This window comes from Falco naumanni, chromosome 13 (genome assembly GCF_017639655.2).
Source record: "Falco naumanni isolate bFalNau1 chromosome 13, bFalNau1.pat, whole genome shotgun sequence".
Classification (NCBI taxonomy): domain Eukaryota; kingdom Metazoa; phylum Chordata; class Aves; order Falconiformes; family Falconidae; genus Falco; species Falco naumanni.
The window spans coordinates 24,688,258-24,712,287 of NC_054066.1; the positions used below are offsets into that span (position 1 = coordinate 24,688,258).

At 41.8% G+C, this 24,030-nt stretch overlaps 3 protein-coding genes across 7 annotated transcripts in view; 1 reads left to right on the top strand and 2 right to left on the bottom strand.

The window, feature by feature from the left end:
• Window positions 1–55: 55 nt before the first annotated feature.
• On the bottom strand, window positions 56–5,488 carry LRRIQ4 (leucine rich repeats and IQ motif containing 4). Its single transcript, XM_040613583.1, is given in 10 exon segments — window positions 56–432; window positions 1,382–1,556; window positions 2,255–2,319; window positions 2,321–2,373; window positions 2,710–2,847; window positions 3,783–4,081; window positions 4,084–4,264; window positions 4,266–4,686; window positions 4,688–4,856; window positions 5,380–5,488. Coding segments are annotated over 10 exon segments (1,881 nt in total). The 3' UTR covers window positions 56–161.
• Window positions 2,769–22,519, top strand: LRRC34 (leucine rich repeat containing 34). 4 transcript variants are annotated; one of them, XM_040612452.1, is made up of 12 exons: window positions 2,769–3,573; window positions 4,782–5,981; window positions 6,292–6,410; window positions 7,305–7,429; window positions 7,581–7,645; window positions 8,413–8,496; window positions 10,069–10,197; window positions 11,605–11,700; window positions 13,269–13,423; window positions 13,520–13,675; window positions 15,129–15,255; window positions 15,528–22,519. In XM_040612452.1, exons 3-12 carry the CDS (start codon window positions 6,295–6,297, stop codon window positions 15,729–15,731), a joined length of 1,257 nt encoding a protein of 418 aa, XP_040468386.1. In that variant the 5' UTR covers window positions 2,769–3,573; window positions 4,782–5,981; window positions 6,292–6,294; the 3' UTR covers window positions 15,732–22,519. The 4 variants fall into 4 exon arrangements, with proteins under 4 accessions (XP_040468386.1, XP_040468388.1, XP_040468387.1 ...); XM_040612454.1 differs by lacking the exon at window positions 4,782–5,981; XM_040612453.1 differs by lacking the exon at window positions 2,769–3,573 and having other exon boundaries at window positions 4,678–5,981.
• MYNN (myoneurin) overlaps window positions 19,864–24,030 on the bottom strand; it is a 12,349-nt gene continuing 8,182 nt past the window's right edge. For both annotated transcript variants that reach the window (XM_040612442.1, XM_040612443.1), the window contains one exon: window positions 19,864–22,905. In XM_040612442.1, coding sequence (XP_040468376.1) covers window positions 22,637–22,905 — 269 coding nt within the window. In that variant the 3' untranslated portion in view covers window positions 19,864–22,636. The remainder of the gene's footprint in view (window positions 22,906–24,030) is intronic.

Sequence of the window (24,030 nt, forward strand, 5' to 3'; positions counted from 1 at the left end):
CTAACACGCATTCAGAATGAGACATCTCAAGAATATTCCAGAATCTGCCTGACTGAGCTGAGTCAATGTTGACAAAAACCCAAAAACAAACCTCAGAAAATGATGTTTTCATTGTAACGCTCACTGATTTGAAGCTTTAATACTGCTTGTCTACTACTCATTTATGTCTGCTCACATTTACCCTTGTAAATGAAGAAAGCTCTGTGCAATTTACTGCCCACATACCACTTTCTTGCTTTTGATCCTTTCACAGGTTTCTCTTTTCCCTTTCCTTTTTCTTTCTTTTCCTTCTTTCTTTGTTTCTTTAGATTCTTAAGTGTTGAGAAAGGTCCAGTCGCCTTCTGGTTCGTCAGCCCATGCCACAGACTTTGGATCTGAAAAAGAGAGGAGAACAATCTGAATACCTGGAGAAAAAGCTGCGTGGAACAGTATTACTGGTGGATATTCTTGATGCAAAAAGCCAGGCACATTGTGGTCTCTGAAAAACCCTTTTATTCTGTATTAGACTACATTGTTTGCAGCTAAGATAGACTGCCAGCTACCTGACTTTTCTTTTACTGTGCATTATTTTTTTCAAGAGGAATTTCTTACCAGGAGGATGCTAACAATGTAGTCCTCCAGACCCTTCGATCAGAATAGTAAATGATCATGACTACACATCTTTAAATGTCACTTTTTAGTTCAGAACAGTTTGGGAGAAATAGAGTAGTTCATGAAGAAATTACAGACATTAGAGAAAGAGACAAATAATTCAGGTTCAGAAGAATCAAAGACTGAGGATTTACCTCTCCTTTCTTCTTGCCCTGTATTTTTTCTGAGCAAATTAATTCTGTGGCCCACTGGTGACATAGACTGATGTTCTTTGGGGGAAAAAAAGCAACACAAAAACACACAAAAAATGTGTTTTGTTCAATGTATTTGTGCAATGAAGCTTCAACTCTGCAGTCAAAATACAGTCAGCAAGAGTGAAGATGCCACCTGCAGTTAGTTTCTTCTTTGGGCAATGCCTTGTCTTAGAGGATCTGACCTGTTAGTAAAACACCCTAACCGTTCCCTTTCTGCTGGACAAGGAACTAAGGGAAACTCCCTTGCAAGCTGTAAGGGCTGTTCTGTGTTTGCTGACTGTGACCTGGTGGGGCAGTGACAACCTTCTGGTACGTTTTTGAACGATGCCCGGTGCTGTATTTCCTGATGGTTCCCTATATCCTACCTTAACATAATAATAGAAGTACTGCTTTGCTGTAGCCAATGCAAAGAGTGGTTTAAGATGTTCTTGATGTTGCACAGAGAGTTATTGTTTTAGGTTGTTCTGCAGAGTATCTATTACTAAACCCACAGCTTTTTATGTGTATTGTGGTGACTTTCTTAGCACCACTGCTACAACTTATTTTTCTGTAAGTATTCTCAGATGGCAGATGTCCCCTGACAACACACTCCAGTTTGAGTGTCTGTCACACGGTTTCCATCCACAAGAACCAACTCCAGCTGCTGAAGACTGTCCAAATCCTCAGGTAGCTGGGGCAGGTGATTGTTCTGAATGAGCAGTTTTTGCAAACCTGAACACACAAAGCAGCTGCAGCACAAAGAACAAATGATGTGGAGCATCCCCGCGTGCTCCTCAAAACAGCACATGGATGAGGAACAAACGATTCGGCCTGTGCATGTAATGAATGTGTGTATTGAGCATCTCACCACAGAATTCCAAGTTCAAAGGATCCGCTCCCAAATACAGAAGGATGGGACTCAAGCTCTCCTAGCAAAGCATTCAATTCACTAGTTGAAGACTACTCTCCTGGTAGCCAGGTGGCCAGATTCAGCTTTCAAAAGTCCTGCTAATTAGCACACCAACAGTGCCAGTGAGCTGAGCCACACAGAGATGGAATGGAGAACTGGGGAAGATGGAAAGACTGGGCTGAGGAGCACCCCTAGAGACCCGGTTCTTCACCACCCCCCTGGAGTCACTGGTGCTGACCCAGTGGGTCTATCACATCAGGGGATCTGCTTCGAGCTGAGCTCTGGGAAGCACCTTTTTCCCCAGACCTTGAGGCTGAGGTAGGTCATGAGTGAGGAACTCGCATCCATGTGCCTTGGGCACAGCACTTTCCCCACCCTCCCAGTTCCTAACTTTTATTGGCTCCCTTGCAATTAGAGGATGAGCTCTGAAAGATGTACTGCATTCCTTCCTTCCCTCCCTCCCTCTTCCAAAACACTTACTAGGGTCCGTAAGGCCATGAACACCAAGACTGTTTTTCACCTTGTACTTGGCAGACAGACTGCAGGAGCTGTTGGAAGAAACTGTTGCAACAGTCAAGTATTTTTCAATGAGCTGATGGTTGCAGGCAGGTACTCCAGACAATTATTCTCCATGCAGTTCTTCCAGTTTCTGCAAAATATGTGTGCGTAAGTTTTAATAATTAAAGCATTTTTCCTTAGCTCGGGATATAATCAATGTAGAGAGAATATTAGGAAGTGCAGAAGTAAGGTTTATAAACTGAAATGCTATTGGGATGACTACTAAATTCAGAGAGAGAACATTGTTTCAAAAACTACGTTTTGATATTATCCCTACTGTGACAGCCCTGGCCTGATGCTGCACCACGTACCTAAAGAGACAAGGAGAACCTTCAGTCCCGCATTTGGAAGCAGCTGGAGTCCATCGAAGTGTCATGCAGCAGCACACCAAGATCTTCCCCCTTCTATTGCTCCTACCTGCAGTTTGCTGAATTTAATTCCTGTATCTTGTCCCAAATACAATCTCTCTAATGACTCCAGGAGAAAGATACTGAATTGGTTTTCAGATCAGCTAAGGCACTTCAAATTTGTCAGTTCTTTCACCTCCACAGGTACCTAGACAGAGTCATTAAAAAGATACATTATGTCAATTAAACAGTAATCTTTGGGATTTTGTTTTTAGGAAAAAAATCTCCAAGAAAATGCTGTGGAGCTGCATTACTGTTGATGGATGAACACAGAATAGTCCGCTCGTTAATATAACATTATACCTCACCGTATGGTGGAAATTTTGGCAAAAAAAAATCCAGGTTGTTTCCTCTGCTGGAAGGACTTCTTATGGGGTTAATTTTATTTCTTAGCAGAAACATTAGTCTGCTGCTTTATTTCCTTTGTATACACAGTGCAAGGGAGAGTAATTTAAATGAATGAAATCTGAAAGTGATTCTTTTGCATAAATTACTGCCTCTGTAAATGTAATCTTCAGGAAGAAAATTGCACAAGTGAAAATCTCCTTGGAGAAGAAGCAGAGCATTATATAAAAAGGAAAGGTGTATTCTGGACCCTAAAATGAGCACATCCATTAATACTGTCACACTTAGAACAGCACAACTTGAGGGTACATAATTGTTCATTGTCAAATGAACAGCAAACGTTAATTGTGTTAAAGGCATTAACAGTATGACATACATTTTTCAATTGTCCTCTGCTTTGTTTCAGTTGATGATGTATTGATTCTATGCAAATGCAGCGCTCATTTTCCAGTGTAAGCAGAAAAAAAGATGCATAAAGACTGAAGCAGTCCCTCCAGTCAGTATTCCTTCTTTATGATTCAACACAAAGGTCAGTGTTTCCACGTTCCTGCTTTTTTTCACCCTGACTGAATACTCAGATGTCAGTCATAATGAGTAACCCAGGCTTAGGTGCGTACCAGGTGGAACATGCCTTCTCACTGTAGTAGGGAAAGGTGGCACGGGGTTGTAATGAAGAACTTAGATTTTGCAAAAGGGAGGTATCAATAAAATAAAAATGATAACAAAGGAACAAAATACCTCCTGTACCTGATTGTCACCCAGGGCAAATACTTCTGTTTTTTTCACAGTGTACATTCCTTTAGGAATATCATCAAAGCAGTTTTCACTCAGATCCAGTATCCTGACACTGGTTAATCTGGTAAAGAACCTGGCTATCTTGTGCAGTCTGGTGTTCCTTAGATAAACATGTGAAAGGGCTGGCCAGCAGCAGACCGGCTGTGGGAACGCCTCCAGGCTGATAGCAGAAGGTCTGAGCACTCTCATTTCAGTGAGATTCTTCAGACCTGGGGGAAACTTGTGCAGGAGATTGCGAGACTCAGCACAGCCAACTTTTGGCAGTGTTACAGTGTAGGAGGAATGGAGGATAAGTTATTAAAAGCTAAAAATAGCTTAAGTAAATTTGTCCAAAAGCCTCCCTCTCCTGGGATAAGACTGATTAGATTTTGTTCCAGATCTATTATTTCTAAATTAGCAATATGACAAGGCTCCTCGGGGAAAACATTCAAGTCTATTTTTCTGGAGGCAAATTTCCTTCAGTTTTGTCAGGTTCCCTGTTTCTTTAGGCAGACACTGAAGGCTGTTGTCAGAAAAGCCACGCAGTTCAACATGATGGAGGTATTCACAGATCTGCACTGGGATTTTGTGCAAGTTTGTTTTATAGAGCCTGAGCTGACGAAGGGACTGCAACTGGCCAATAACTGGCAGCAAACTACAAAAGAGGGGATTGTTGCTTAAATCTAAGCTCAGAAGACTTTTTAGCTCTCCCAGTTCTTTGCATATGTCCTGTATGTGATTCTGATCCAAGTAGAGGACATTCATGTGCCTCCAGTGATTGATGTCTCTGGGGACGCTTACAATCAGGTTCTTTTCCATGTGCAGCTCTTCCAGATATTCTAGACTTGGGACCCCTGGTGTGATGGTTGTTGGCTAAATCAATGAAAAATATCTTGTCTGTGATGTGTCTGGGAGAAAGGGCTTCATTCTCTGGCACTTCATTCTCTGGTATTTCTTATGCAGTCTGATCATGGTCATCCTCAAAACCAAGAGAGTCAGCTTTGGGACTATGAGTGCCCCTGCACTGGCCTCCTGGCTCTGCTGAGACTCAGCCCTCTGTGCTCTGGTTAGGAGAGAAAAAAATTCAAAATCAACAGCACTCAATGACCTTCCTATGCGAAATGAATACTGGCAGAATTCAGCATTTAGGAACAGGTTCTAGTCTCAGTGGTGTTCATAGAGACCAAATCCTGCAGTACATACAGCAGGATCTTATCTTTGAATCCCAGTGCATTCTGAAGTGCCCCAACAGCCAAATTCTGCTGGACAAAGCAACCTCCTTGAGTCTTGAAGTCTATATTTACAAACACTGAGATCTGTCTTCATCGGTGCTGGTTGTAAAAAGCTGCAAGAGTCCCATTGTAAAAGAAGTGGCACCTTCACCTAACACCTGGTGGCTTCTGAGCCAGAGAGACACCAGTGAGTCCGGTATGGATAACCCCCGGAGCTGTACTGCTGCCAGACATGAAACAGCAGGAGCTGGGAAGGGGCGACTAGATGGCCTGAAGGAATGATAAGAAGGAAAGCAGAGGCTGAGAGGCAGCTGTCAGTCATCTCCCACCTGATGACCTTTTCGCTGCTGCCGTAACTATGCTGGGAGGAGGCTGGGTTTCCAGAGATGGGTGCTTTCCAGGTGCCACCAGGACGAGGAAGAGCTGAGTGACCACCATGGGGAGAGACCCACGCTGGGCTTCCCGGTCTAATTCCACTGTTGCATGAGGGTATTTTCTTTTATATCGGCTCCGAGTTCAGCACCGAGCTGCGAGCCCCACACACTGGGACAGGAGTGCATGCGACCCCAGCCCACCCCCTGCCACCTGCACTGAAGTCTCTGGGAGGATTTATTTGGTGGAAAGGACCAGCGCAGGTACCTTTGAAGTAACTGCTAATCCGTGTAACCACGGAAATTTTTGCAAAGGCTCCTCGGAGACCGTGGGCAGACCACAAAGTAAATGCTCCGGGGGTGAGCTGACGAGAGTCCCCACCACAGCCGCGGGGAGGGCCAGCACCGCCGGGCCTCCTGCCAGCCCGCCTGCCTCCTGCCTGCGCCTGGCCCGCCCGGCAGCCCTTGGGAACGGCTCCATCGCCAAACACCGTTCCCCTTGGAGCAGCCCAGCTCCGCGGGGCAGTCACGGCGGGTTGGCGTGGGTGCCGATCGCTCAGGTAGGCTGTGGAGGGTGCAGCCCAGCTGCTCCGTGGGGAAAAAGGACGTGCCTGTATGGATATTAATCCTCTGTTAGGGCAGATCCTACGCGAGGGCGGATCAGAAACACATCCACAAATCCATGTTTTTGCCTTGTGCTTTGCCTGTCTGTATCTATCTGTTATTCTTGTGTTGCATACCAAGAGCTGTAACCCTTTGCAGGCCAAGCCCTTTTTTATTGTCATGCAGAGCCCAGCACAACAGTGCTTGGGCCCGCGGTGATGTTGCTAGGCTGCCGTAACCATGCGATCATGTTTTGTTTTCCATCAGGTCATGTCGGTTCCTCCAGATCTTCACCAGCGCTATGTGCAGGCCTGCCAAAACTTGGGCCAGCCTGAAAACCCCTTCATTGCTCATGTGTTTCAAGAAGCTGATAAAAATGATGAAACGTAAGGAAATAAGAAACAGCATGTTTTCGATACTTCTGAAAGCTTTAAACAAGATAGCAGGACAAGGAACTGAACAATGAGAAAGTTTGTGCAGTTTCAGGCTTAAACACAAATCATGTTTAGCATTTACTGCTGAAGTTCTGGTTTGACTCATCTTGACATCATCTTGGCAGAAGTTTGTAGCCATATATCCCTTCTGGGCAGCTTTACAAGCAGTGAAATCAAAACAAAGTGAAAAATTTACAGGATGGTGCCTTTGTGTCCCTTAAAGAAGCCAAACCCAGTGTCTAGTCATCTTAACTGCCAGCCTTTTGTCCTGCTCCTGTATAAAAAACCCTTAGCTGCATCCAGTTAGCTTCCAGCTGGTAACGCTTTCCTGAACTGTCTCTGAGTCCTGCCAAGGTATTAACCACCCAAACTCTCTCTCATCATGTGGCTAGGTAAGGCTTCCTCTCATGGATGCTTCTGGGGTAAAAGTTAATAGCCCTTTGGAGAGAAAGCCTGAGAAATACAGCGTAGGGAAAGGGTTTGTATAAGTTTTTGATCCTGAGGGCAGGACAGAGTAAATAAAGGGAGCAAGTAAAAAAGGAGATGATGAGGAAACCTCCAGGATAGTCTTTGTTTCTGTCTGCCTTCCCCTCACCTTGCTTCTTCCTGCTTTCTGTGTATGTGTGCTCTTGCAGCTGTGCAGTGTCTTCAGAATATCAAAAAGGATAGTGCTGAGGTACAGCTTGAAACATGTCATCTGTCATGGTGTTACCAAAGGTAGTGGCAGCAGGTAACTGCAGGTAAACACACCAGCGAGGGCAAGCATGAATACACTTACGTGGAGAGAGAATTCATTTTTCTGTATCATTATACTCCTCCCCATGTTCTTACATTTTTATCTTGCAGCAGATGGACAAAAGGGATCACATTAAAAATAGCTGGAAATAATCATCTAGTGCCTGTGCAGAGAGTTACAGGTGACGATCTTCAAGTTCTTGCCTCTGTCTTACGTGACACTGTATTTGTCACAGGTAAGCTTGTTTCATGTGTGTTTGAAATTGCTGTGTGAATATAAGAAAACATCAGCAGTGTTGATTTCAGCTTTAGTTCAGTTTTATTTCTTTTTGTTTAGAGATCAGTTAATTATAGATACGTGTCTGTCATAGTCTTCATCTTTTTCAGGTTTGGATCTTAGGTGTAACGTGTTGACTGATAGTGGAGCAAAGAACGTGGCAGCATTCCTCCAGGTGCCAAAGTGATGTTTATCTTTCAGCAACTTGTAATTTATTTGGTTAGGATAATATTTGTATGTGGAGTGTTGGAGAGAAGAATGCATTGATTTGGCAAAATCCCATTAATTTTGACTTTCACATCAAAATCCACCCTACTAGAATCTCAGATTGTATTCTCTGGGGAGATTTTTAATTTTCTGGTAGAAAACTGTCAGACATTTGGCAATGAGGTCCTGGAGACAGAAGAGTGGAATAAACCATGGGGCTTTTAGGCTTACAGTTCAATTCAATAAAGGAGGCAATGGTAGTGTCAAGTGTGCCAGGGTCTTTGTTTAGATACTTTATCATCTCTGTTAGCCTTTTTGTAGGTCTAAACATAGGAAACTTTAATGCTGCTTTTTGCCATTGTAAGCATTAGGACACAGGCAGAAAATGATGAGTTGCCACTTGGTTCCTGTGTTCCTGCAGCTTGGGGAGTGCCAGTAAGTTCACAAAATGCCTGAAAGTCTGCGTCTGAGCTTGACCACCTGCCTCGTTTGGTCACACTGAGCACATGGGTTCCTAGGTGGTTTCTGTAAGCCTAAGAGGACCTTCAAGCTACAAGTTTTTCTGCCTTACTCTCATCATCTGACAACTTTCTTTAACTACTCTAAATCAGGGGCTGCCTGAAATGCAGTGAGGGACAGAGGTTTTAAATACATGTATGATGCATCTCCTTTTTGAAAAATGCAGGCATGATCTGGGAAGAAATCTCACTACTTTCTGCTTTGTTTGTTCCTAAGGAAAATTCCACTCTGCGGTACCTTAACCTGATGTTTAATGATATTGGCACAAGTGGAGCAGAGCTGATAGCAGGAGCGCTCCACGTGAGTATTTGTCTGGGAGTTTTAGACAATGGCATCAAGTTTGATATTTTTGCTTTTGATAAACAGTGCTAACTGTCCTGCCAACCTCGGAGCGGGCTGAAAGGGCCCTCTGTTTTCCACCATTCAGCATTTTGCTCTGTCCCAGGGATCCCTTGTTTTCCCAGGGCAGACTTCAGGAATCAGGTTCCACAGGAGAGAAAGTTGCACTGTCCTGCCATTAACACTTCATTATCACAGCTATCACAGCTGGAGTTTGCTGTGTGAAAAATGCCAAGCTATGCTATAGAATAAATAATGCCATCGGTTTTCCCTTTTTTTTTTGTTTGTTTGTTTGTTTTGTCGTTTTATGTGTTAAATTTGCTTGTACGTTGACATCAATATTTGTCATGATCCAGGATGTCTGAGACATGTTTTCAAAACTTTCCCTTACAGCAGCAGCATAAAAACAAGTTTGTTATTTTTCAGGTGGTTTCCCAAGGAAATGGGGCCTATGTGTTGTGTCTGTGAAACGACACTCACACGAGCTCTTTCTTCCTCCTTCATGGGCTTCAAACCAAATTGATTTCAACTGCATTTGACAGGCCTCCAGAACCTACGGCGGTACTCTAGGTTGTACAGCCCTGTACTCTAGGTTGTACAGCCCGGGGTGGCAACACCCCAGGCTGGGTGTGCAGCCCCGGGCAGCGTTTGCGGGGTTTGCTGAGCAGGAGGGTGGCAGGTCCTGAGCACCAGCCCCTTGGCTGCTGGGCCGGGCGGGGGGGGGGGGGGGATCCGGGGTGAAGGGGGGGTGTTACCGAGGGAGGAAGATGCTGTAGTAGATGCCATACTGCAGTGGGGGAAGGGGTACTGAGGACACGTGGAAGACATAAAAAGCGTATGAAACCAGGCTTCAATAGTTCTGCTGCTCACAGAACTACTCATTTTGTAATCTTTAACTCAATCAACCATCATCTCTGGTAGTCAGTGACTATGTGGTACTGAGGAATTAAGAGTAAAAAGTTACTCTGCATTGCATTTGGGGCTTTAATAGTTAAATAGCTATTTCCTACCCATTGAAATTCTGTGATGGGTGAGGGGAAAGATGCTGACTTTCCTAGATGTCTGATCAGAACCTTACATTACCAGTGAAGTCACCAGTCCTGCAAAGACTTACACACTGGTTTGACTTTGACTGGTCATGTGATTTAAAAGATTATGAAAAAATAAAGCAGATTACTTTCTTGTTTAAAATACACTTACTAGATTAAAATCAGTTTTGATATCATTTGCATTTCAGATGTCAACTTAGGCAGAAATATCTGCCTGGATTATTTTTGTGACTATGAAATTTGTGAACCTGGGAGAAACAAAAGGTTTGAAATACTGGAGTTTTGCTTCCAGACTCTCATGCTTTTGACTCCACTGAGGGGAGCCTGAGCCAACTGCTTAGTCAGTGTCATCACTTAGACACAATTCTTCTGGAGGGTTGTTTTGTTTTTGTGTGACAACCAGCGAGATTCACAAGGAAAAGGACAGTGTTGTTTATCAGGCTGTTTGAAAGGAATTTTTTTTTTTTTTTTTTTTTTTGTCTAGAGGAATAAAACTCTTGTGTATATGAGAATGACTGGAAACAAAATAGGCAACAAAGGTGGGATGTTTTTTGCTTCAATGCTACAAATTAACTCAACCTTGGAGAAGCTGGATCTTGGAGACTGTGATATAGTGAGTAACCCAGTAAAATTATCATCAATGATGTAAGTCTTTCAAGGGTATCACAAAGGTCCTGCAGTGCTTAATCAGGGGGGAATGCCATCTTTTGTCATTGATTTTACATTTTGTGATAGCTCCAGGTAACACAATGTATAATATGGCAATGCATACTTGGAAAGGCATGTTGCATAAAGCACCTGTGAAGTCATTAACGGATGATGTATTATTGCCACAATGTCCCTGGGAATTCAAGTGCTTGGCTTTCAGATTTTCTGAGGTTTGCTTCTGCTGTTCATTTTTCTTATGCTGTCTAAGCCCTGTGTAATTCATGTTGAGGGAAGGACTTCTTATTCCCTGGAGGTTCTTTTTCTTCTTAAGTGTGTGGTGCTGTAATGCCTGAAAGTCACCCAGTCCCATAGCTCTGTTGCTCCTTTCAGAGCTCGATCCATAAAGGCCATAAGCACAACAGTACTGAATTGAGCACAGAGGCACCCAATTTGATCTTGGATAACCCGCCACCTCCTAGAATCAGGTGCTGAGACTTTTTACACAGTGCACCTAGGACGAATGGGTCAATCCCTAAGCAGGGTGCTTCCCACTCTAGTCGGTAAAAGCCTGTGGATCACTTCTAAAAACCCATATTTCTTTCCTGGAATTACAGAATTTTCTCCTAAACTAGAAGGGGGAATACCTTCAGAAAGCATGAAGAGTGTTATGAATAGGTAAATGAGGGAAGTGTGACCAGTGTAGGATTTATTTGAAAGCTTAATGTGTTTATGCTTGGTGTAGGGAGTTGACAGAGAGTTGGTTTAAAATGAAATGGCTTTGGGTGTAGACCAGCCTAACTGGAAAGTAACATAAATATAAATTAGTGAGCAAACTAGAAGGAAATAAAATAACCCCTGAACTGGCCCGTATTCTAGTCTCTGGCTTCTCTGTACCACATTATTCACATTTAGTATGAATTTACCCAGTGGACAAATGTTAGCTAAGACTTTTACCAAAGACCTCAGGGAACACACGCAAGCTGATTTTGCTTCACAAATCAGGAAAACCAAAATACAGGATCAATTAAATGGACAAGTATCTTAGAGATTCATTAGTCTTGCTTTTTACTTTCTCAGTTGCCAAATTTCCTAGTCGTTTGTACTGCTTAGTCTAATTCCACTCTATTATTCCATAGGGAGTTGGCACTGTTATTATCAGAAAATACATTATGTGTCTGTAAGCACTTGGCTACTGCACTTGCAACTCTCCAGAGTACATGGAGGCAGAAAAAATAGTATTTCCAACCTGAGCCCATTCATTTGACGTTTTTGATCTTCTTGACAGTCAATTCTAAGTCATTGTAGTAAATTGGTTGCTTGATCTATACATTGAACAGGTTTCTCTAAAGAGTTTGTTTATTTTCGTTTCCAGGGTATGGAGTGTCTAATAGCAATAGCAACAGCCCTGACTCAGAACAAATCAGTCAAAGCAATAAATCTAAATCGTCCTTTACTATACAGCCAAGAGGTGTGTAAGTAGATTAGTGTCAGCTCAGTCAAAGAAAGAAGCATAAGTAAAGTCATTACTGATATATTTATTGATGTCTGAACTACATGGTGCTCTGGGTTTCCTTACAAAGTAAATTCTTGCAGAAATATTCTTTTCCTCTTTCTGTGCCAAGTTTTGTGCAGTCACTGCTGCTCCTATTTAACTAGAAGTTTAATTACATAAAATTTTCTTTCCTGGTACATACGCGTTCATTAAATAATGGGTTAACACGGAGAGGTCTGGGTACTGGAGAACCTGTTACAGCAGGGAGAGTTTCATGCATAGTTCAGCAGACTAAGGGAGAAATGCTGTTTAGCAGGAAATGAGGGGAAGAACAAAAGGCTGTTTTTATCTGAGCAGTGCAGTGCCCACAGCCTAAAGAAAGGCAGACTTCAACAATATGCCATATTCACTGGGCTGTGTGGTTTTGTTGTTTTGCTGTGTGAACTTGAAGCATAAATTTAACAAGTGAATGAACCTCATCAATGTAAAACCTATGATGCATTTGTAAGTCAAAACAAAGACACAAACCCTCCAAAACAATCGAGCACTGAAAAGAGAATCTGCAAGGCAGTGATTGATCTTTTTGATCTTCTCAGGCTGCTGGGTGTGTAGAGGCACACCTTGCTGCAGGGCTTTTACTTGCAGGCATGCAGCTTTTGTGCACTTGCAGGCATGCAGCTTTTGTGCACAGCTGGTGCTGGAGGAGCCTTGGCTACAGAGCTGCTTGGTTTCACGGTGGTGGTTTCACCAGACTGGCAGCAGTTGTCAGGTGTCTGCAACAGTATTTTCCTTATGACAGGATAATGAAATTAAGCTGTCACAAAGGCCAGATCTTCCTAAATTCCCAAAGGTGAATTTAACAGTTTAAACAGGTTTTAATTGTTTCTTTTCTACTAAGACAGGGCTTGAACTGCCTATACCTAATTTCAGAACCCCACTTGAACTACAGCTATTGAAAATATAGGACAGCAAGGCCTGGACTGTGCCTGTGGGAGGCTCTGTTTGCCATTGTTTCCACCTTCAACTCTATAATTTTCTGAGGTCTCTGGGTTGTTGCTTATTTTTGACTCAGTATTCACTGTTATTTTCTTATACTTCAAACCAAATTTACTTTGCCTTACAGCAGCAATAGGGCAATTTTTTTCCCCTAGCAATCCTGTTTCTTTTCATTAAATAACACGTTACATCTCAAAAAAATAATGTCAGTGAAGACTGGCTGAAACATTCAGATTTTTAAGAGCAATGACAGGGAGGAAAACTGATTAGACAGAATGATTCAAACAGTGATGCTTCTGATCTTGCAAGGATGTATTTAGTACTGTAAGTCTGCAAATATATTTCTGGTTTTTTCCTTTTTTTTTTTCTTTTTTTTATTTTCAGCATTATCACAATGTATTTTTTCCTGGCTATTTTTAATACAATATACAAAATAGAATGCTACTGGTGACCAAATCTCGCTGTTAGCTGTGCATCTCCCTTTTACTGAAGCAAGACCATATCTTACCCTGAAGTGCAGCTTAATAAAACTGAGTGTATGTTTTTAGGAAGAGACCACAGTTCACGTAGCTCTGATGTTGAAAAATAACTCCTCGCTTGTGGAACTACACTTGTGCAAGCACGAAATGAGAAACTTCGGTGTAGAGCGACTGTGTGAGGCATTATATGAAAACTCCAGCCTGAGATACCTCGATCTTAGCTGGTAAGAGTTATTAAGTGACATAGCCCTGAATAACATTAGAAACTAATTTTCTTAGCACTTTTTTTTTAAAAATAAATGTGTGCTTCTCTCTTTCAGTAATAAAATAACCCGTGATGGTGTAAAATTTCTGGGAGAACTACTAAAACTGAACCAAACCCTGGAAATCCTAGATCTCAATGCAAACCGAATAGAAGATGATGGAGCCATCTACCTGAGTGAAGCCTTGGCTTTGTACAACAGGACTCTGCAGGCGTTAGTATTTACACAGCTTCCCCAGACCGCAGGTGTAAGAAACTTGGACTTTGCAGTGGCTGAACTGCCATCAAAGCTGTGTGCTTTGATGTTGATCAAAACAGATAAATCAGGAAGTTCCAAACTTTTTGGTCCATTTTTCCTTCTCAAGGGAAAAAACTTGTGGGTGACAGACTGGGTGGGATTCCTTTGCTGACCATAGGGGTGTCCTGCCACGTGAGGTGCCCCGAGACCTGTGAGACATCCTAGGGTGCTGGAGGTGAGCACAGGTCCTCTGGGAGCCCTGCAGCTGGAGACCCGGCAGGACACACTCACGCATTTCAGACGGCACAGGAGGCCTGTGTTGGTATTTGAATTAAGTCCCCTGTAGCTTCACATGAGCTAAAGGAGTAAAACACGAGGCCAAGACACACCATTCAGTTTCACAATGCTAACACCTTGTGTTCACCTTCCCACACTGCCAGGCCTGCTTGTAACTTATTTTGTCCCCTTTCTTTGTACTTCCTTTTTTTCATATTTTGTCCATTGCTGCGTGGCCTGACAACGCTTGTTCTTCTATTTTTTTTTTCGGGGGGGGGGGGGGGGGGCAAGAGGGAGTGATGCTTACAACCGTTTTTGTAGTGGTTTATCTTACTTCAGTGATTCACAGCTTTTACAGTCATTCAGAATTGGCAGGGGGTGGGGGTGGGGGGGTGGGGGTGAGGCAATTAGCTCTTGTTAATTCTTTCTGCATCTTGAAAGCTTAGGTCCCTGTGATGCACAAACAAAAACAAACAAGAGCTGTACATCTTCAGAATTTTAAGATAATCAGATTCCACGCAGGGATAAGGCACTATATTTGTTGATTCTGATCTTCACCACGTAAGAAAATCCCCTGTGGAAGTCAGCTTCCGGGTGAACCCGGAGGAGCTGTAATCTCCCCGTACCTTGTATTAAACCATGCGCCGGCAGGATGTAAAAGCTGATCAAAGGTGTTACCTGAAGCCATTAGTTTTAAGTAGCAGACTGAGGAGGTGGTGGCTGCTAGGTGCCTCTGAAAGCCTTCCAGGTTCACTAATATAAAAATAACTGCCACTCCACAAAGATCAAAGCTTAGCCTGGATAAATGCCAAGGCTTGGGCTTCAAAGCACAGATGAGACCTGGCTACCACGCAGCAAGTCCCTGACACTGAAGAACTAAATCGTGACCAACCTGGCTGCAGGAGTCATGGAAATGCCTTTAGAAATAGTACAAGCCCATAATCCAAACTGCTTTTACAACCTGAAAAAATTTTGCATTTGGACTGGCCTTGATATAAATAAGTAATTATATTAACAATAACAAATATGATATACAGTAACAGATAATGATAAAATATAAGGATAAATCATAGTTAAGCTCTCAGTTTCAATTAAAAGATGGGAATTCTGTGGTTTGGCATGCACTTGTGTAACTACTTTCTCTGTTTATTAGGTTGTCGGTGGTAAGCAACAACATAAGTGGCAAAGGACTCGTAGCTCTTTCAGATGCGATGAAAACAAACATGGAACTTTCCTATATTTACATCTGGGGGAACAAATTTGATGAAGCCACCTGTATGGTAAGTGCTTCTGAACTCTTCTAAAAGGGTTTTGTTTAGTTTGTTTGTTCTAACTTGTTTTTACAGTCATTGGGAAGACTGCAGCAATTAGTGAACAAGATACCTGAATTACTAAGTATTTTAAAAAATTATGATGATGGTGCTGTGAAGAGACTCACTGGACACCAGCATACTGAAATGATCAAGTACTCTCCTACTGTGTGTTATCTTCTAGAGCACTCACTGCAGTCAGTCAAAAGGGAATATTATAGTCTTGGTTTTATTCATTTCAGGCCTTTTCAGAATTAATCCAGACAGGCCGCCTGAGACCCAGCCGTACCGATGTGGAACCGTACGAAGTGGATGGGCACATTCACCTTGCGGAGCTCTCCCACGGCCTTCGGAGGCATTACTACTGGACACCGAGTTGTGGAGAGGTGACAAAGAAAGATGCTAATGCCAGTCTGGCCATTGCAGCTGTTTCAGAACACTTGTGAGTGAGGTAGCAGCTTGATGCATTCCATACGGTTGAGCTTTTCCTATCTGGTTTCTACCAAGTTAAATTCTATTAATACCAGACTGGCTGCACATTGTTGCTTCTGGGTCTTTAGTCTACAAGGAATGTAAAACCGCTTGAAATGGCATTAGAGATAAAACAGCAAACCACTGACCTTAAAATTTGTTGCTAAATAACGCTCAATCTATTAAGAGCCCATTAATATGAAAATTCATTAATTTTGCTGCAGTTATTTCTACAGTGCTCTATCTCCTTTGCTGTACCATGATTAATTGTAGCTCTAGGGTTTTGAGGCAACAGATAAATTTAGTAAAAGAACATGCTTAGAAGAAAACATTTTCACTACAGCGAGTGAGTGACACTAGGTATTCTTAGCAGTAGTGGGGAGTAAACAGTCACTGACCAGAGGCATGCAAAGGGTTTAGACTGCAGCAGTGCAGATGCATGAGTTGAACTCCTAGCAGCTGAACTACTCCGCTGTTTTTAAAGACCCCCTGAGATCAGCACTTCTATCAAGTGCTGCTTATTTAAAAAAAGATGCAGGGGCTGGACCAGAGCAGCAGTAGCGCCTGTGAACAGAGCATCGTGACCACAGGGTCCTCTTCCACACAGCTGCTGCAGAGGAAGAGCTGCCGTTGCCTTCCTGGGCTGCAGTCTCTGCAGTCAGGCTTCCACGCCGCAGGAACAGCCCACAGGTAACATCGCTGTGTCTCTGGAGTACAGCCAGGCCCATCAAACTGACAAAAACTTAAACACCTGGCACAGCTGCTGGGCAGGAGCTTTGCTTGACAGCAAAGCAGATATGCTGTAGAACAAGATTCCTGCTGAAGCCAAGAGGTTTGGGTAAATCCATTTGTTGTTACTGTGCTCTATAAACTGTCATCTCTGACTTAGTAGTTGCATGCTTTTGATCTTTTTCCAAGAGTGACTTTTTTTAAAACCAAGTTAAATGAATTAGTGAACCTAATTTACTGGGATATCAATGGTATTTTGATTAACTCGCGGCATGTATTTCTTTCTTGTACTACAAATGAAAAACACCACCAAACCTGGTGTCGTTATTTATTCCTGTCTCTTGAAAACTGTTTAAAAAGATTTCTATCATGATAGCCATGTGGCAGCTCCTGCACATGAATAAGACAACATATGCATATAATGGTAGTTAAACATTGTTTAATGGTTTGAATACAGACTTTGTAGAAGTTTGGGAACCACTCAGCTTGTTTCCTTTTTCCACCCGCTCTGTGCATACCTGTAGAGGTGACTAGATACACGCTGCTAAATAGAAAAGTCACCAAACCAGACAGCAGAGGTTCGCTCAAAGGCTCTCACTAGTGCAATCTTCTGCACGTCTAACTGTGCCTGTTAAAAATTAGTATAAAGTAACAGAATAATCCGTAGGCAAAGGACCTACAAGATCAAAGTATGAGGGGAAAAAGAAAATACTTTCAACAACAATACCTAAGCAGCAGTGACGTAACTGCTGATGTTCGCATTCTGTATTATCACAGCAGTAGTGTAGAAACAGGGAGAGGTATGAAAGGATCAAGGTGGTACCAACAGCTGTTGTATGTAGAAGACTGTTGCTGTTCAGTTGGTTTTTTGTCATTCCTCCCACCCCCAAAATAGTCTGACTATTGCTCCACAAAGCACTTAGTATCCTAAGAAGATGAGGCAAGCCCCCAGGGCAGGTATGTATGCACAGGGCCCTCTCAACCTGTAGACCTCTCCTTAAGCACTCCCTAGTCACACTGTGAAAACCCTATTCTAGAGAGGAGCTGGTATTTTAGATGCTGTTAAACAGGAAGAACAGAGCAATGAGAACAGAAGTTGAGGATATACTGAATGAGATTGTTTGAGAAGAATCTACATGCTATGAAAATACTTAGTTTTTTAAATAATTACATAAGCCTGATTTATCAAAGCTGGTATTTTTCTGAGTGTTGCTGCTCTGAAGCACTGCAGGTTATACTCTGAGAGGGTACTCTCACTACTGAGACACTGATGATACAATTTCTTGCCAGAAAGACCACTACCAGATTCAGATTGAGGTATGGTTTTTTCTATATATCTATCTTTCTCTTTCAAACTACTTTCATTGCCCAAATTAAGTCTTAATTTACTTGCATGAATGACATTCATTAATCTGCTGTGGTAACAGGGAACCAAATCTACTGGGTCAGTCCCAACCCTACCAACGGCAGTATTTTATCTTTAGTAGATGTGGTAAAATAGCAAAATATCATACACAAAATATCACAGGATCAATGGCATCTCCTTTCAAAAGTGCTAGCGTATGTTTTTGAAATGTTTGTACTCTGTCTGAACCCTTGTTTAACAGCAAGATGCTTGGCCCGTAAGAGCACTCTGCATTATTGGCAATATCCATAAAAACAGCTCATGTGTTACAGTTTACTTTGGTATCCCTTTGTAAGAAAGGGCTGCAGAGTAATTCCTCCTGAATTTTGTATACAAAGGTTCCTGCAAACTAAAATAATTGTTTGTGCTAAAACCTGTATTGCTTAGAGGTCTACGCTAGAGACGTTTATTGCTTTCCTTTCTCTGGAAGCCAAACCTTGACAGTCATACAAGACGTATCTTGCATTCTTTGGAGTGAGAGAATTTATATAGCCTAGAATTTTTTGCCATGTTCTTCTAAGTTATTCTAGTAGCTAAAGCAAGTGTAATCCTGCTCTGTAAAGCACTGTTTCAGCTTCCAGAACTCGCAGTACCTTGCTGAAAGGCAGCATTTTTGCCCCAGTTTAAAGGGAAGGAAAAGGACAGACCCAGCAGGCCAGTGGTACAACACAGGTACCCTAAGTCCTACTGTGTACTCTAGCCATGATACCACCTTCTGTAAAATTAAACAATCTAGTAAAAATAAGTTAAGATACAAATTTGATAAAGAAATTCACTATCTACTTTAACATAAAACCCGCATCTACAAAGCACTGTGTAAAAAATAAAAACAAAACCAAACCACAAAAAACAACGAAACCCCAGAACAACCAACCTCCCCCAAAACCTCAAAACAAGTAGACAAAATTAACCCAAGAGTCATTGTACTAGACTGTATTCAGAATAAAGTTTTTGTTTAATTTTGTGTGAACAGACCCAAAATATCTGCTATGAGAAAAATCAGGTGTGTTTACTGTGAAGAAAAAGTAGCAATCCTTGCTGTGGTAGCGTGCTGCACCAAGGGCTACCGTGTGTCCTTCTCACAGGGTGCTTTGATGGTGGTTATGTTAGACTGCTTCCCTCCTCCTTTTCTTGCTACCCCTTGCAGTTAAAACAGGAGACAAGGTGAGGGAAAATTACAAAACAAGTTTATTAAAGTCTAACATAAAACACTTCAGGCTAAAATATGTACAACTCCCTCCCTTCCCAGGGAATTATAAAATTGAGAGTTGAGGTATATACAAATAACAGAGGAAAAATTGTATATACATGAAAGATACTTTAAAAATAATTTAACCAAAAAGATCAGTTATTAGTCCTTATCTGAACTTAACTCTGCAAGGCCTACCACTAGACTTTCCAAGATCACAGCCCTGAAATCCTTAACATGGGACTTGTCCATACTTGAAAGCTGGTTTGAAACACATGATTTCAGAAAAGTTGTCATGCTTTGTGCCCACGTACAGACACAAATTTTGAAGCAAGTGTCATACAAGGAGCTATTCTCACATAAGTATTTCCCAATAGCCAATTCAGGGACTTCTAGGTGCAGATAACCTGTTCAGGCAAAACTTGCACCAATGTCAGTGCAAAATTGACTGAACCGGTACTGAAACAGTGTGACAAATCATGTCATTTTCTCTAAGTTACTGTTAATGGAATTATTAAAATTCCCTCTTGCCTTCTGCAGGCAGGTCTCAAGGAGATGTCTGCCTAACAAGATTCCATGCTTTCCCATATTAATCCCTTACAGAAGTTATCAATGCTGTTACAAACCTTGTACCTCCAAAATGAACTCAGAATCCTTAAACCCAGGACTTTGATGTGCAGCCCATTTCCATGCACCTGTTGGCAAAAGGTACAGTACAGACCTGCTTCTTCAGGTCCTACAGCACCCAGCCTGAACACACCTACGAGTATTTTTTTTGTGTGTGTGTGTGTGTGTATATATATTTAAAATCTATATTCTAGTAAATGAATACAGTTCATAGAGATCATACCTCAGCAGCTGAGATATCTTCACAAAAGATGAAAATAAAAATCAAGACTCTCAGATGGGGACTCAAGAGTGCAGGTCACTAAATTATTGCTCCAAGACAAAACTACAAGCTTGTGTTTTCTATTAAGAAAGGTTAAAATTGTTGTCTTGTAAAAAATAATGATTATCTTCTTGTCTATAAAGAAAACTAAATGACTAATAAAGCAAGTGTTACTAAGTATCTAAACAAATCCTGTATAAATCTAAGCACTGTATTTTTTAAAAAAGTCTGAAATCTAAGAATACAGTAACAAGCTATAATTTTAGAAATATAAAAACAGTCCAAACAAACATTGTTATGGAATGCATTTTCTATGTAGGAATGTAATTTTGAAATTTTTTTTTCTTCCAGAGCTAGTTCTCTCTTGTGATCATTTATCCTGGCTATGTTACACTTCAGATACTTTTCCTCAGATAACAGCAGCATATCATTAGTTTATCTTTCAAAGCTGTTAAAATACGTAATTTATCAGTTGTCCAGTACTGTTCTTTTTCAGTATTCATGACTAAGCCTATCTCTATCCCAAGACTTTTGCTATATTTTCAGAGAGAGAAAGTAAAGAGGAGCCTTTAGGACAAGCTACACAGAGGTTGCTTTTTTAACACAGTCAAGATCCCAATCTTTGTGGTTCTCCAATCTTAAATGGCAAGACTAAGGTGCTACATCAACAACAGAAGATACAAAAGCAAAACAGGGAGGAAAAGAGGAAATGACAAACAAAGAGGAGGTGAAAAAAATATCAGAAAACTTCATCCATTGTCCTTTGCCAGTACTGCGAAGGACATCAGCTGTTTGTAAATGCTGTAGTATCGATAAGCAAAGAAAGTAAGTCAGGCAGTTACAACAGTAATTAGCTCCAGCAGACAGAGTCAGAGATACCTGCATTAAGAATGTTCCCAGTGAACGTAGTTGTACTCCTTCCTGCCTGTGGCAGACTTTATCAGCAAATTTGCCATATATTAAAGCATGAAATATGATCAAGAAGCAGAGTTTTTAAACATGCCACATACCAAGATGATCAACACAAAGAAGCAAAAGGCCTACAACTTTACACGTACAAAGATGTAGGAAGAAGAAAAAAAATAATATCTGTAGTCATGCCCGGGAATCAAGGGACCACTGGCCCCATATTTAAATTAAATCCTCCAAGAAATTTTTCACAAGTCTGTTTAATTAAGGTGCAGATTAATTATTACTCCATGTAGAACAGAATCAGTTAAGAGGTATCTCCTATGCTCTTCTATTTATCAGTGTCTGGACACAAGGCATCAGTGGAAATCGAATGCTAGCACCAAGTAAATAACCAACAAATAATATCCTTAAATGCATTGTTGGTACAGTACTATGACTGTTTGCTTACTATTTGATGATTACTTAATGCTAACATTATGTTAATGGAAGAAGCTGGCAAAATGGAGTATAAAAGTACTCCTGCTGTCAACTAGTCTTTAACTAATGACCCTACCAAGACACTAAAAATGTTGCTTTTTAAAAATGTACACTGCTAGTAACAAAACATACCTTCACATGGGTCTTGCTAGATACTGGTTTACTGTGGACAAGTGACATGAGAGGTAAAGCAATACATAAATACTTCAATTAAAACTAATCAGTCACACTTAAGAAAACCTTGCCTGGAAGAATATCGATCTGCTCTGTTGTATTCTTCCTTAATGCCCCCTCATGTGGCATTCGCTTATCATTTTCACAGTGAAGGGCAGGATTTATTTCCTCTTTTGCGCCTACAGTCTAGCACAAGAAGAAGCACTACTATAAAAAAAGGATTATGAAGCTATGATTCATGCCTCACAATTAAGTCAATGCATCTTTTCCTCTCATCTACAACACGTGTGTTCCAGCTCTCCTTTTGAGCAAATGTTGCTGTTTGTGCCAAAACCAGGGTGTTTTAGAGACGTGAAAAATAAATCTGGGACAAGATACAACAATGCTGGATTCACTGAAAAGAAAAAGTGACTTGTTGGAAAGAATACCCAGTATTATCTATGCTACTAGAACCCCCTGGCTTACCATGCAAAAAAAAAAAAAAAAATTAACCCTCCTTTACTGGCCTCGTCAGGAAAATACACACAAAACTTGCCCTCTGGTCAGCCTTCAACTGAAGATGGATACTTCTGGCAGACAGCAGTAATTCTTGGCAAGCACCTCACCAGAGCACTGGCCTACCTTCCGTCATGTACCATTATATCACCTTAGAATGCAGAAGTACAAGCTTGTTAGTACATTCAAATTATGATTTTCCCCTTAAACCTCTGGGTTAGTATTCTTCAGCTATCAAATATGGCTTAAAATGTCTGCTCTCAAATGACGTTGTGACACATCGGATCAGCAGGAACATGGGAGATCTCCAAAATACACTCAACATGTAACAGAGAATTCTTAAGGCAGGTGTTGCTGGAAAGGATTTGTCTCCTGGAAATCAGTGTTAATTGCAAACAGAGTTTTGACTGTAGATTAGCACAATTCAACAAAACCCAAAAGACAGCGCTGCACAATGGAATTGCCTTACAAGTATCTTTACACAGAGGAAAAAGAAAAAAAAAAGAGCAAGTCCAATTAAAAAAGTGTGACTGCTTGCTTGCTTATGTTCATCTTACCAAACGTATACAAGTTCACTACCAAATGATGGTGATGGCTCTGTACTGCGCTGTCAGTATAACTGCTGCAAGAAAATAAACTGAGGTTCTGAATATCCAGTCACAGCAGATCTTAGTAATGTTTCTGATGAAGGAGACTGATTACCCGTCACGGGAAGCAGCATCTGATGGTCTTCAGTCCCAATGGGAAGAGGAAGTGCTAAAGACATCTCAGAAGGCTTCACATCTATGGACTCCGGTAAAGGACTTTTCTGACTCTGAATGGATTCTTGTTCATTGAAAGAATTATCAAGTGCATTAGAATCGGGAGGAGTTTCAGATCCTGAGGAGGGGGGAAGAAAAAAAACCACAAAAGAAATAAATGTTCAAAAGCCCCTGTGCAAATTCTGCAAATTCCCTTTCAAATGACTGTCAAAACCAGCACTTGGTGTGTCAAAGACTGCTTGGGCAGCTGGGCTATCAGCGCTCCAACGTGCCGCAAAGCCAGAACCAGCTGGCTAAGCAATGTAAGCACTAAGAATCGCATCCTCTGCTGCTTGTAGCATGACAACTAAGCAGCTGATGCACTCCAACTTGACCTCTACTTGGCATGGCACAGAAGATAACAAAACCTCAACATCATAGTGCACAAAGGAGCTTTGGAAAAAATGTCATTATGAAGGTTTCCTTGAGATTTTCCACCCCAGAAAATCTACAAGCCACATCCAAGTATCCTCTTTCAACTGCAACAGCAATGGACAATACATCATTGATCCATAAACAACTTCGGGAGAAAACATTAACTCCATCCCAGCCAGACCCACTGCAGTTTTTATCCAGCCACCTGAGAAATGAATTCCTATTCTAAACTGAAATCGCCGCCGACAGCCTCCTCACTGCTTTGTTCGAACGCAGTCTGCCACTGCTCTTGCACAGCTCGCCAACCCACATCAGGTATTTAACCCTCCCTCTATTGAAGTGGTCCGAAGCGGCGAAGCACTCCTGTCCCTCCATGAGGGCTGACCTGCCTTGGCAGCAATCCCAGCTCTCACCCTCAGGCTCCGCCAGCCCCCTCCAGTCACTGCTGCCCTCACTTCACCCTTGCTTCTGCAGGAGTCCTGCTGCACCGGGGCCTTCCTAAACGGGGCTTCTCAAGCTCTGGACGTTCAAAGCTGCCTCTGCGCATGACTTGTTTTCCCATCCTCCCAATCCAAACATACAGACATCTACTATTCTCTTTCCATATGACAAAGGCAAGGAAATTATGGGTAATGCACTTCAGGCTGGACAGATAATGAGCTGTTTGGAGCCACTGCTGACACAGGCTGGCTAGCTGAACATCTCTGTGCTTCGTACTGAAGGCAAGTAATATCTGTCAAATTTCTTTCTCATCAAAATCTGCTATCTAGAATAGATCTTTGAAACAGAGATTTGAAAAGTCTTTTTAGAGCAATATTTGCAGCTGGGA

What these genes read in the sequence shown, in the direction of transcription:
- LRRC34 (XM_040612451.1), top strand. Translation starts at nt 6,265, where the DNA reads ATGCGATCATGTTTTGTTTTCCATCAGGTCATGTCGGTTCCTCCAGAT. An exon ending in AGATACCTCGATCTTAGCTG is followed by an intron (nt 13,424 to 13,519) that starts GTAAGAGTTATT and finishes TCTCTCTTTCAG; the next exon opens with TAATAAAATAACCCGTGATG. An exon ending in TTGATGAAGCCACCTGTATG is followed by an intron (nt 15,256 to 15,527) that starts GTAAGTGCTTCT and finishes TATTCATTTCAG; the next exon opens with GCCTTTTCAGAATTAATCCA.